Source organism: Ciconia boyciana, chromosome 1 (genome assembly GCF_034638445.1).
Source record: "Ciconia boyciana chromosome 1, ASM3463844v1, whole genome shotgun sequence".
Lineage (NCBI taxonomy): Eukaryota > Metazoa > Chordata > Aves > Ciconiiformes > Ciconiidae > Ciconia > Ciconia boyciana.
The window spans coordinates 109,421,857-109,434,090 of NC_132934.1; the positions used below are offsets into that span (position 1 = coordinate 109,421,857).

The 12,234-nt window shown below is 39.0% G+C and overlaps 1 protein-coding gene across 4 annotated transcripts in view; it reads right to left on the reverse strand.

Annotated features, from left to right (window-relative positions):
* Positions 1–12,234, reverse strand: part of SAMSN1 (SAM domain, SH3 domain and nuclear localization signals 1) — a 161,806-nt gene that overhangs the window by 79,437 nt on the left and 70,135 nt on the right. For 3 of the 4 annotated variants that reach the window (XM_072851789.1, XM_072851779.1, XM_072851798.1), the window contains 2 exons: positions 10,378–10,514; positions 1,541–1,678 (listed from right to left, as the gene is read on the reverse strand). In XM_072851789.1, the coding sequence (XP_072707890.1) occupies positions 1,541–1,678; positions 10,378–10,401 (162 nt within the window). In that variant the 5' untranslated portion in view covers positions 10,402–10,514. Of the gene's footprint in view, positions 1–1,540; positions 1,679–10,377; positions 10,515–12,234 lie in introns of those variants that run through there. The other variant, XM_072851807.1, reaches the window with a different exon arrangement.

Consider the following 12,234-nt stretch of genomic DNA (forward strand, 5'->3'; position numbering starts at 1 on the left):
TAAATAATGTTCCTAGCAGATAAACATCTATTGGACAGGGAAATACTAGTGTAGTTGTCATCAACTATTAAATTGGTTTGTAGTCAGAGCAAAGGGGAAAAAGACTGAATGGATGCAGGAGCTGAACTATAAAGTCCACCTTTGTTAGTAGAATGGCATGTTTCAATACGGTTGTGTACCACAGCCCTAGCCAAATAGCTAGAGCTTCACACAACTGAAATACTGCAGGCATGCTAGGATCAGGTTACAGCCATATTTCAGAACCATGATTAAACACACTTAGCTGGAACAGTGTAGAGGTGGCTCATTCTTATCGTAACAAGGTCACAACCTGATAATGGGGAGAAACCTGTCACACAGGAGAGCATCTCACACCTACTGTAGTAAGACTATAATGTAGGCACATTTGAGAGCCCAGGCTCATAGATCTGTGCTGACGCTATGAGGAATCATCTTGAGATCTCTGCACTGCTACGCTCTCAAAACCAGGACCATTATATAAAGCCCTAAGGTGATTATCTGGAAGAGAGAGACGTGCACAGAGTGAGATGGTTGCAGCGGAAGGGTCTGAGAAGAACAAGTTATTTCCATTCCTCTAGGAATTCAACAAATGCATGCCACAATTCCCCAGCCATTCTCCGATCCCACCAGCTCCAGCACTCTTCTCCACACAAGTCCTATGTGCAAACCTGTTTTGTAATATTGTAAACACCATAGGCCCAGCAGTCTCATAGGTACACGGTACCTAACCCAGAGTGCATATGGGTAAAGCCTGGCATAATTTCTGAAGGGATGACAGTCTCTCTTCTTTGAATAATGAAGATCCTGTTTTTTCTTTATTCCTTCACCAGACTGCATCATATGTTGCTATAGACAGAGATAGTAATTATAAATGAAGGAGCATTGTAAAGCAGAGAACAGAGATTATGAAATGAAAAATATTATGAAATTTAATATACTATGTTAAAGTATTTGTCAAAGCCTCAATGATATATTATACCAATAACATACCAATAATAAAGGATTAAGTAGAGTAACATTATTTACGAAGAAAAAAACCCAGAAGACAACCTCCTTCACATGTTTGCCTAATGAGGTCTTGTAAAATGTAAAGGTTATTCCAGAGGCCATCAGTTACAAAATTCATGCAACTCACACTTTGGAAATGCATTTTTTTGTTAATAAAAAGGACAACCAAAGACACCAGTAGTATATCCTATAGACAAACTCTACTAATATCTGTACCCAGCATTTTCATATGCTATTACTTGCAAAGAGAAATTCCCTCGTACAGTGAAGCTGCACTAATCTCACTTTGCTGCTAGCTGTATAGAAACTCATGACCTGTTTTTCAAGTGTGCTTGTTAAGACTGGACAGAAATCAGGTCATTGGCTACAGAGATGAGATTTGAACAGTGGCTCTAAAGAGCTTAAATAGTTCAAACTGGCACTTAAGCCAGCTGAACACACACATGCCCGCATACAGAGTAATAGTTTTTTGCAAAATACTTTGCATGCTTTGCAATTAAAATTTACTTACCAAAGACGTAGACCTATCAGGTGCTCCACAGTTCACATGCATGCTCACTGGAGTGCTAGCCCGGCTGTCAATAGTAGTTGTATCCTTGGGTTCTTGATGTTCTGGGACAGGCTCGTACAAGCTGTCCATTGAGCCCTCCTAAAATACATTTAAACAGATTTTCAAAGATGAACACTTGTAAACACATTCAAACAATAGTAATTAAAAAACCAAGCAGTTTCTGTGATTTACAAAATAGAGAGTGATTTTCCTCCCCTGTCTTTTGAAATACTTTATTTAATTCTTTCTCTAAAAAAGCATATAGAAATTGATTATAGTAAGTACCCAAATGCTGGAGTTCACAGTACCACAGCTTAGATTCCACAGATTGGCAGGCGTAAAGCTGAGGGTGCAGCAAAAATGAACATTATCTGTTCAAAAGGAATAAAATCAGGTATATATCTCCACCTGAACACTACATGAAAATTCCTGTGAAAACTATGAAAACTATAAACCATGAACATTTCTATATAAACTATAAAAATATTTTATAGTTAGTACTTCTACTTCATGGGAAAAAAATTAATTTGATGCAGAAAGGTAACCCTATTCCTTAAATATAAACGGAAACAATTCTGCCAGCTCCCAGAATTTGAGAGTCATGATTTAGGCCCCAAAAATAATGAGAATGGCTGGAATTAAAAATAAATTCCATTTGCATTCAAATTTTTGACCTCTATTTTGTAATGCACACGTAAAGGTTCTTTTTCTCCAACCACCAAGAATATAAACGTTTTAACAGAAACTAAGATTTTCACATTTATCCCACAACTCCAAGAGCCAGGATTACATATACACACCACCATTCCATAATTCAAGAGTTAAATGAAAGCAGATGGCAAAACTAAAGACACTCTAACTAATGAAGGATTTTAGATGTTGCCACTTTGATCTGCACTGAATATTTTCCCAATGAATTTTGATTACTGATTTTAACTGCATTAATTAAGGAATAAATCAAATTTATAGCAGTGTGATTTACAGCACAGCAACACTATTGAAATTAACATGGTATATTATAATTTAAAAGCATTTATTCCTCTCGTACAGAAGATAAACACAGATGTATATTTGAAGTTATATTGTTAATACATAAAGCTTTACAGGCAATGTTATTGACTAATGAAACAGCAGTTCAAAGACATGACTAATTTTTGCAACCACAATGTTTATCTATGGATCTTTATTTGTTTCAGTCTACTAGAGTCTTGATAAGCCAAGATAAATGTTGCGGGAGAAATATTACAAGTTAAACCTCTTGAAAATACTGAAGTTATATACTGGAGTTTCTTCTAGGAACTAATGAGTTAATGCTTCCTGGGAAAGTAGTGCATGGCTTACGAAGCACACTACACATGGCTTGTGCTCCTAACAGCCAACTGAGCCTGGGTTTTGACAGCAACTGCATTTATTCATAGGAATAGGGTTTTTTTCTTACTGTAACTATGTTGCCATGTAGCAATGATGGTTCAGGCTCCCAGTCTGAAGTTGTGGATTGAGCATTTCTAGACAAAAATGATGAGTTTAAAACCTTGTTATACACTTCCAGGATTCTGCAATGTAAAATGTAGCCACATACTTCTCCCTCAATAGAGTACAGGACTTTGGTGAAGAGAGTATTTAATTAAGAGACAGAAGCATAAAAGACAGCTCATGTGAAAGAGAGAGCATGAGAGAGAGAAAAAGAGAAGGCGAGGAAGAGTGAAAGGAGAGAGGGGAGAGGAAGAGGGTAGGAAAAGAGAGAAAAAGAAGACAGAAAGAGAGAAAGAAAAGTATGTAAAGGAGAGAAGGGAGGAAAAGGGCAAGAATAAGAGAGGGAAAAGAGGTGGGGAGAGAGAAGAAGGGCGAGACGAGAGAGAAAGGGAGAAAGAGCATAAGGAGGAGCATGTGAGAATGAGTGCTCAAGAACGGGAAAGAGGGAGAGCATGAGAAAGCTCAAACAAGAAAGAGAGAAAGCTCATGTGAGAAAGATGGAGCGCAAGGGTGCAAGAAAGGGCAGATGTGTAAGAAAAAGCAAGTATGTAGAAAAAGAGCAAGTGCATGCGAAAGAGTGAGGGTGTGAGGAGTAGGAAGTGCATGAAAAATAACAAGGGCATGAGAAAGAGGACACATGCAAGAAGTGGAGCACATGAGAAAGCACGAGTGCACACAAGAAAGAACACAAGAAAAAGTGAGTGCACAAGGAAGAGCAAGCACACAGAAGAGAGAGCGGGTGAAAAAGAGAAAGAAAGAGATGAGATAGGAAGGAAGAGAGAGAGAATGCATGAGAGCAAGTGAGAGAAACCGTGAGAGAGAGTGAATGAGAGTGAGAGAGGGCAAGAAAGAGCACACGAGAAAGAGATATCAAATGAGAAAGAGAAAGTTCACCTGAGGAAGAGTGAGCATAAGGGCACAGGAAAGGGTGTGAGTGCATGAGGAAGCACATGAGCGTGTGAGATGGAGAGTAAGTGCATAGGAAATAGCAAGTGCTTGTGAGGAAGAGCCAGGGAATGAGAAAGAGGGAGGGCGTGAGAAAGAGTGAGGGCACCAGAAAGAGTGAGGGCACGGAAAGGAGCAAGGATGCGAGAAAGGGAGGGCACTCAAGAAAGGGAATGCACAGAAAGAGTGTGAGCATGGACAAGAAGGTGAGCAAGGGAGCAAAGGCATGAGAAAGAGCGAGTGCACGCGCACAAGAGTCTGTGAGAAAGACCACACAAGAAAGAGGAAAATAGTGCGTAAGAAAGAGAATGTGTGGAAAGGTGCGAGAAAGAGATGGCATGAGAAGAAAGTGAGCATGAGGGTGTAGGAAAGAGCAAGTGCACAGTTGCAGGAAAGGCCACAAGGTTGCAAGAAAGAGTGCAAGGTTGTGAGAAAGAAAGTGAAGGTGCAACAGACCAGGCATGAGAAAGAAAGCGAGGGTGTGAGAAAAGGAGTGGGCATGAGAAAGAGCATACCGATATCCAGAAAGAGTAAGTAAGCGTGCAAGGAAAAGTCAGCATGAATGAGAAAAGAGTGTGAGCATGACAGAAAGAGAGGGAAAGAGAGAGAGGGTGAGAGAGAAGGAGCAAAAAGGCAAGAAAGAGCAAAGCTAAATAAAGCAAGAAAGAGTGAGAGAGAAATCGGGAAGGTGAGATCGAGAGAGAGAAAGAGCATGTGAGAAAGAGTGCTAAAGAATAGGGGAGAAAAAGAGTGCATGAGAAAGATCGAATGAGAAAGAAAGCTCACGTGAGAAACAGTGAGTGTGAGGGCATGGGAAGGGGTGGGCACAAGAAAGGAAGGTACAAGGGTGGGATAAAGCACATAAACATGTGAGAACTTGGTTGCATGAGAAACAGCAAGCGTGTGTGAGGAAGAATGAGGGTGCGAGAAAGAAGGAGGGCACAAAAGAAGCAAGGCCACAAGAAAGGGGGAGCACTCCAGAAAGAGAATGCACAAGAACTAAAGAGGGAGACAACACAAGAAGGAGACAGAGGGTGTAGAGAAGGGGGGGAGAGATGTGGTGAGAAAGCAAGCATGAGGGTGTGAAAAGGTTCAAGCACAAGGTTGTGAGAAAGGGTGTGAGGGCACAAGAAAGAGAGTGAGAAAAATCAAGGGCATGAGAAAAGGAGATGGCATGAGAAAGTATGCCTGCATGCAAGAAAGAGTGAGCATGTGAGAAAGAAAGTGCACATGAGAGAGAGGATGAGAAAGCAAATATGAGTGAAAGAGAGACGGAGCACACATGAGAGGGAATGCTCACAAAAAAGAGAATGCTTATGTGAGAAAGAGCTCCTGTGCATGAGGGCACAGGAAAGGGTGGGTGCAAGAAAGGACAGGGTTGAGGGCAAGAGAGCATGAGAGCACAAGAAAGCAAGCACACAGGAAAGAGTGAGAGCACAAGAAAGGCAAGAGCATAAGTTGCTTCCCTTTTTAATTTTTTTTTTTTAAGTTAGGTCTACTTTTATACCAAAAAATGCGATGTCAGTAAAGTTTTCCATTTCACACATCAACCCTTTTAGCAGTCCTCAGCACACTAAACATCACAGAGCAATATGAGAGATAAGAGAAGAAAACATTAACTTAATTCTGGAGTAGTTAGTACATTTCCTTTCTCCTACATGGGATGAGAAAGCCTTTTGAAGCCCTATGCATCAGGATTTTTATGGGAAAAAAGATCCTAGTTCAGATCTAGAAGAAAATAATTGTTTTTTGCTCTTTTCTTTGCATTATATCATTATCATGGCATGCAGAGACTAGATAGATCATAAGCCGGAGAGAGGTGCATTTAGTAATGCAGTCAGGTCATTCTCCAGCTCAGTGTTTCAATGTGAGCTCCTGTGTATGGTGGGATGATGGCAACCCAGCTAAAACGAACAAGGAGTACATGAAGATGATTATATGGGAAGCACTACAAAGCTCAACCACTCAGATCTCTTCTACTAACACTACACTTTAGAAGATGGTCTGTCCACATTCAGGTAATTCTTCTTTGTTAAAACATATTTTTAAGTCAAATCCATTTCTAAGTAACATCACATCCCAATAGCCATAGCAGCATTAGCATCTTTCTATTTACTCTATGGTTTCTTTAACATATGGAAGCTCCATCTAATTAATAATTTATCTATGACATCACTGTTATTAATACTTATTTTCTCTGCATCTTGTACTGTAGAAACATTAGGTTTTAGTGCCAAGGGCTGTTTCAGTTTATAACATTAGATGTAATATATTTTACATTGTGCTGACAGCACATCTTTAAACCAACTATCAAAATAAAGTATATAACTAGTTCAATGCTACTGAAAATCACTAAGACGATTAGACTTTCACTCGGTACTTAACTTTACGTTATACTAGCAAAAGTGGTGGTTAGCAAGTTACCATACGGAAGACAAATAGACAAATGCAAGGGATTTTATTGGGCTTAAACCCTAAGATCAGTGCTCAACTTGAATAACTGACCTGAGCTACCCTGTGATTAGGAGTGTTGTATCCTTTCTCTACTGCCCTTCTTACACAGGTTTCTGATATACAGGATGTTGACACCTCTTAAGTATCTGAAATTCTTCCCTGTCTTCATTAGTTCCATTACTAATGCCACTGCCCATGGCCAAAGAAGATAGGATATAGTCTTTAAGTATTGTCTTGTGTAAGGAACTCTTTCATGCCCCTCACATCCACTTTCTTACGTAAATTTTACTGAAATTCAGTTTTTCTTTGAAACAGAAATACATCTGGCTGTATCTCTCTTAGTAAATGAAATGATGGACAAGAATGGACCAGTACTGTAACGTGATTGTCTGCACTGGTGCCCCCTGCCAGAACAGTCCCTGGCCCACACTTGTCTTATGTCAACTAACAGACATTCAGACCACTCCTTGGCACAGTTGTTAAAACACCATCAAAACTATACTTGACAGGCAGGTTGCATGCAGCTACCTTGTTTTGGAGGGTTTGCTAGAACAGACACAGGTGCTTGTGTGCTGAGGAGGCTCAATGCCTGGACACGTTCCTGGACGTGTGTACTTTATTAATTGGAGCACCTGTAAAGAAATAACTAAAAAGCCTGTTATTTGGGCTAAATATACAACCTTGGTCAAAGATGGTCCCATATAAGGAGACACTTCTGTTGCTTCCTGCACAAAATGCTACCAAACCAGTAAAAGTATACCCTGTCAGAAAAGAGAATAACTCAGGATAGGATTAACTGGTAGTGTTCCAGGGGAACTGGTGCTAACCCCAGTGCATATATCTTGGATACTGGAGAGTTGATTCAGGAAAATAATGTAAGGAAAAAATTCTACCTTAACTAAAGGACTTGACAATTCAAGAATATCTTTTATTTCTCAGATTTGTAGTATGTTGTCATTTTTTTAGGCAGAGTATCAAAATAGATGGTTTGGCAACATAATTTCTTGCAATTCATCCAGAAGCAGTGCTGGATTTGGGCACCTCTCTGTATATTGCCCATAATACAAACAGTATTGTTCTGATTTAATTGTCTGACATGCTAAGCACCATAAGATGGAAAAGACACTGCAAATTCAGGGTCTAAGGTTGACCTTTTAACATGATATGTCTACAAAAGAAGGGACATTTATGCTTCTGATCATTTTGTAAATGGAAAAAGGACACAAAGTTTTGAAGGCAAATCTAATTTGTCTGCAGATCCTTTGAGACCGAGGCAATGAGTCTGATGCAAAAGTAATCAGTTGAGAAACCAAATCATTCTGAAGTCAACTCAGGACACATGGTACTGCTGGGGAAACACCCCATGCTGGAGCACTCATACCAGGAGATCAAAGGGCTCCCAGGTGGCAACAGATTGGAATAATTTCTGTCTGCCTCCCTGGGAAGGGCAGAGTCCAGTCCAGGCTCCAAAGCCCTTATAACCATGTTTTGACTCTTGAGTGTGTCTTCAGCCCCCACGTCACCACTTGCTGGACTGGCCCATAACACTGTGTCTCTCATGCTAAAAATATGTCTCAGTTTTATGGACAGGTATGAAAGCAAACCCACAGACAGTCATATCCAACAGCATAAACTGATGTTCCTTTAACTACCATAGTAGTTCCACCACTTTGGATTAGCCAGAAGTCTGGTTCTACTGTTTTTAAACAGAATATTCTTGTCATTCCCTCAGGTTGTAGCTTACTTCAACCACCATACTCTGTAGGGTAGAAAACTATTGTCTGAGCTATAAAACAATCTATTTAAAAAATATATGCATATGTACACACACATGTACACACAAGCACACACTTGTTGCAGTCTGAAGTCTTGTCAATCAGTCTACGTGAGGAAAATACTTCCGTAAGAATATTATTTTTTTTGAAAGCTCTTTTTGTTCTGTCCGCCAATAGCCTAAACTTCTCTTCCGTGGTTTCAGGTTTAGCAGTTACTCCAGATGTTCACTTGATGTAAATCAGCAGTGATTTCTATTCAACAGTGGCTATTTGCATCCACTAAGGAACCGGCTCCTCTAGTGTCTTCAAAAGATGTCTTTAAAGGCTAATTATTCTGTTGCTGTGCATTATTTCTGACCTGCTTCTCGTGAAGGGAAAAATACCCTCATATTGATGCTTCAACCACTTTGTTGCCAGCCTTTTCACAGTCACAGGCTGACAGAATAAAAGTAGCTAGTGTACATACTTGGATCACCAGCTCATTTCCAAGCTAGACAATCTGATTACAGAAAGCAACTGCACTGTGTTGCATGCATAGGGAGGACTGCACAAGGCCCTGAGTTTTATGAAATACATTAGTGACCTATGAATTATCTTTAGACCTTGATAACTTGCAAGATGTTTTGCCAAGTGCTTGAAAAATTACCACAGCGGACAGAATGGCTCCCATGGAAAGCTTGTAAAGAACGGAGGTTATCTTCTTAGCAGCAATCTTTAAACAGAACTAATTATTTCATTACAGAAACTATCGTGGCACTAGCTTTCACTTGTCTGAGCCATCCGTTATTACTGCAGTCATTATCTCTCTCTTAGAAATTCCACTTGCTGCACACCCGGTTTAATAGAGAAACTGCAACTTGACCTACTCTCACCCGCACAATCTACCTCACATTTTGTCTAAATGCTGATTTCTCAACTGATACAAGGCTCAACACCTTTTAAAAAAGTGAACTACATAGAAAGCAAGAAGCTGCCCCAATGGAACAATAAAATATTGATACAACAGTTCTGTCCCAAAGAACTGCAGAAATTAATATTTTCAAGCTATTACAGTTTGTACCACAAAGGCATTGTCAACTTTGAACAAATACACAGGTATTCACATTAAACTATGATCAAAAGTGTCATTGAATTCCCAGGGAATTATTTGTTATGAATGCCTCTTGTCACAGAATCCTAAAATACCACTGCATTTTACTTTAAGTACTCCAAAACAGCTTTTAATCCTTATGATCTGGAGAACACCAGTACTCTGCACTAAGATAGCATTAGCAATCAGGAATAATGGTTTACAAAAAGCAGCTCCCCTATTTGAATTTGTGTCAGTGCAGTTTGAATATTGATTTTTATTGTTCTTTCTAAGCATATGAGGAAGATATACTAAACATCTGGACAAAAGATGAAAAATGGGCAAACAGATCTACTGTGCTGTGTAAATACAGCAAATATACTCATCTAATTACCACTACTAATACTGAGCATTGGTATTGGCAGACAGTTAAACTTTGAAAACAGAAACAGTTTCTGTGGATTTCCTTTCCTGATTTACCTGTTCATTCTGACCAGTTGTCTAGGAGCAAGGAAAGAGAGGGGGGAAAAAGAGAAAGTAAAAAAAAAAAAGAATCAGGTCTTAAATCAACTCCTCCATCTGTGAGTACATGTTGCCATATGACTGGATTAGCCCTGATGACTATGTATTCATGCTTGGCTAATAGAAAACTAATGCTTGAAAAGTTCTAGCAGTTCTCCCAAACTACTTAAAAAGGAAAACAGATAATACTATCTCAAAAAAACCTAGCTTAAAGCAAATTATAGCATACATATATTTAGTAATTTTAACATACATATAAGACATTTTACTGTGTTGGGGTCAAATGCCTCATGTTTAAATCTGCATGTTTTTGTAATAGTCATATAGTGCACAGTACATTTATTACATGCTTTTTGCTTCATCTTATTTTTACTGAATCATATTCTGCTATGTATAATTTCTCATACATAAACTTTTGTCTCTGCTAGAGAGACTCACTGTCATTACACAACCCTTGCACAGTTTATAACACCTTGATTTTTTTCCATCCAAACACACCCACCAGTTCAGTTTATCAACTCAGCAACCCGCTAAATAAAGCCATGTGTGTGTACACTTACCAGAGAAAAACAGAAAAGATTCATGTTGGTATTGAGATCCACTCCAGCACCCCAAAATTCTGCTCCACAAACTCCCGCCGCACAATGCAGCTCCTCCTTGCTCTCCCAGCTGTTTGTACATTTCTCCCTGGAGATTACTGCAAGATAAAATCCCTGCAATAATCCACTGGATTCAGAGCCCATTATCAAATGAGACAGGCTTCCCCAGGCCAGTACAAACTGTTTTCTGAATTAAGGAACAATGTTTACCAACAAAACAAAAGCATGGTCTGAATAATTATGATGGACTCGGGAAATGCTCTCTTGCAGGCTGTTGTTTCCATTTAGTCTATCATTTAATAGAAATAAATCTCTTTCTGCCTAAGACCACTGGAACATACAGCTCACTCCAAGGCAAATCTTCTCAGCTTGCTTGGATTATCAAAAGACACACAGAAAGTCTTGGAAAACACTGATTTTCTATACAGATCAACTAATTTATAAAATTCAGTAATTATTGTTGAGTACATTTTGAATGGAAGCATCTTACTTAGGGACCTTGGAAAAGAAACCTGTGTGCCACGATCAAATTATTTAAAAAAACCCCCACAAACAAAAAAAAAATGAAAACCAAATAAAAACCTCACACTCTGGGCCTGTACACTAAAGAATAATTACCAAACTGGTGTCTGACATGTTGACTGCTTGATGACGCAGATTAGGACTAAACCAATTTTGCTATTAGAAAACATGGCAAATCTGGAAATTAAAAAATTGGGAGTATTCAAAGCCGATCCATGGGTTATAATGAAAGGTATTATAGTCTATACGGGCAGGCAGATGAGGGATAAGCAATTGTAAAGAAAAACAGTAGCCTGTGTCACTAACTGGTATAAATCAGCAAAATTCCATCACCCTTAGTGGAGCAGAACTACAGTCTGAGGAAGAAATAATGATGAAAGCACTGTGAGTCTCAAATTGTTTCAGATTATGAAATACCCGAAATTAGACTGGTTTTGCAATAATGTTGCCTCCCAACCCACAATCAATTTCCCATAGCTCTTATGTGAATGCTATGATATTTGGTTACATGAACAAGCAGCAGTTGGTACCAAAGAGATAAGCTGAAATTCATGACAAATGGAGAGGTAGTGTCATTTTGTGAACAAGATCTTGATTTCCTTTTTTTGGGCCCAGAACTTCATATTTGTCAATGTCAAACATCTCTTTCATTGCTCATATTTCTGACCACAGTTTATTCTAGTCATTTTGCAGTTTGATCCTGCACCCCAGTAAATTTGAAACCTCCATATTTTGGCAGGATAAATACATTTTAACATAAGTTAGTTTCTACCCTGAACAAAACCCAAACAAGGCTCACACAAAGGCATGCAGACAAACACCAGAGGAGAGATAAGATTCAAGATTTTAAAAGGAAAAGATCTTTAGTTTGCATTTTTCTTATTTACTGTAGGGTTGACTATGAGTAGCTTCATGAAAAATGTTATAGATAAGAAGCCAATTAATGAGAAGCTTCTCATTTACTCCTCCTACAAACTTGAGGAACACTAACAGATTTTGTCAGTTACCACCTAGTGACACTTTCCTAATGTGATTATATAAAAATAGACATCTGAGAGGCCTTGCTTGCCAAAGATGGGCTTGCATTTGCTTTGTGGCTCACTTGCTAGTTTCCTTGTGAGGGGGGAAGTTCTTATCCTTCCTGTGCCTTAGGTTCTCCAGCTGGAAAAACTGAAATAACAGCACAAACCTCATGTGCAAAGTACTATGAAAGTAATGATCAAAAGTGCCCTGTCCCAGCTATGGAGAATTATTATTATTTTTTTTTAATGCCTATTTACCGTAATAGCTATCTGG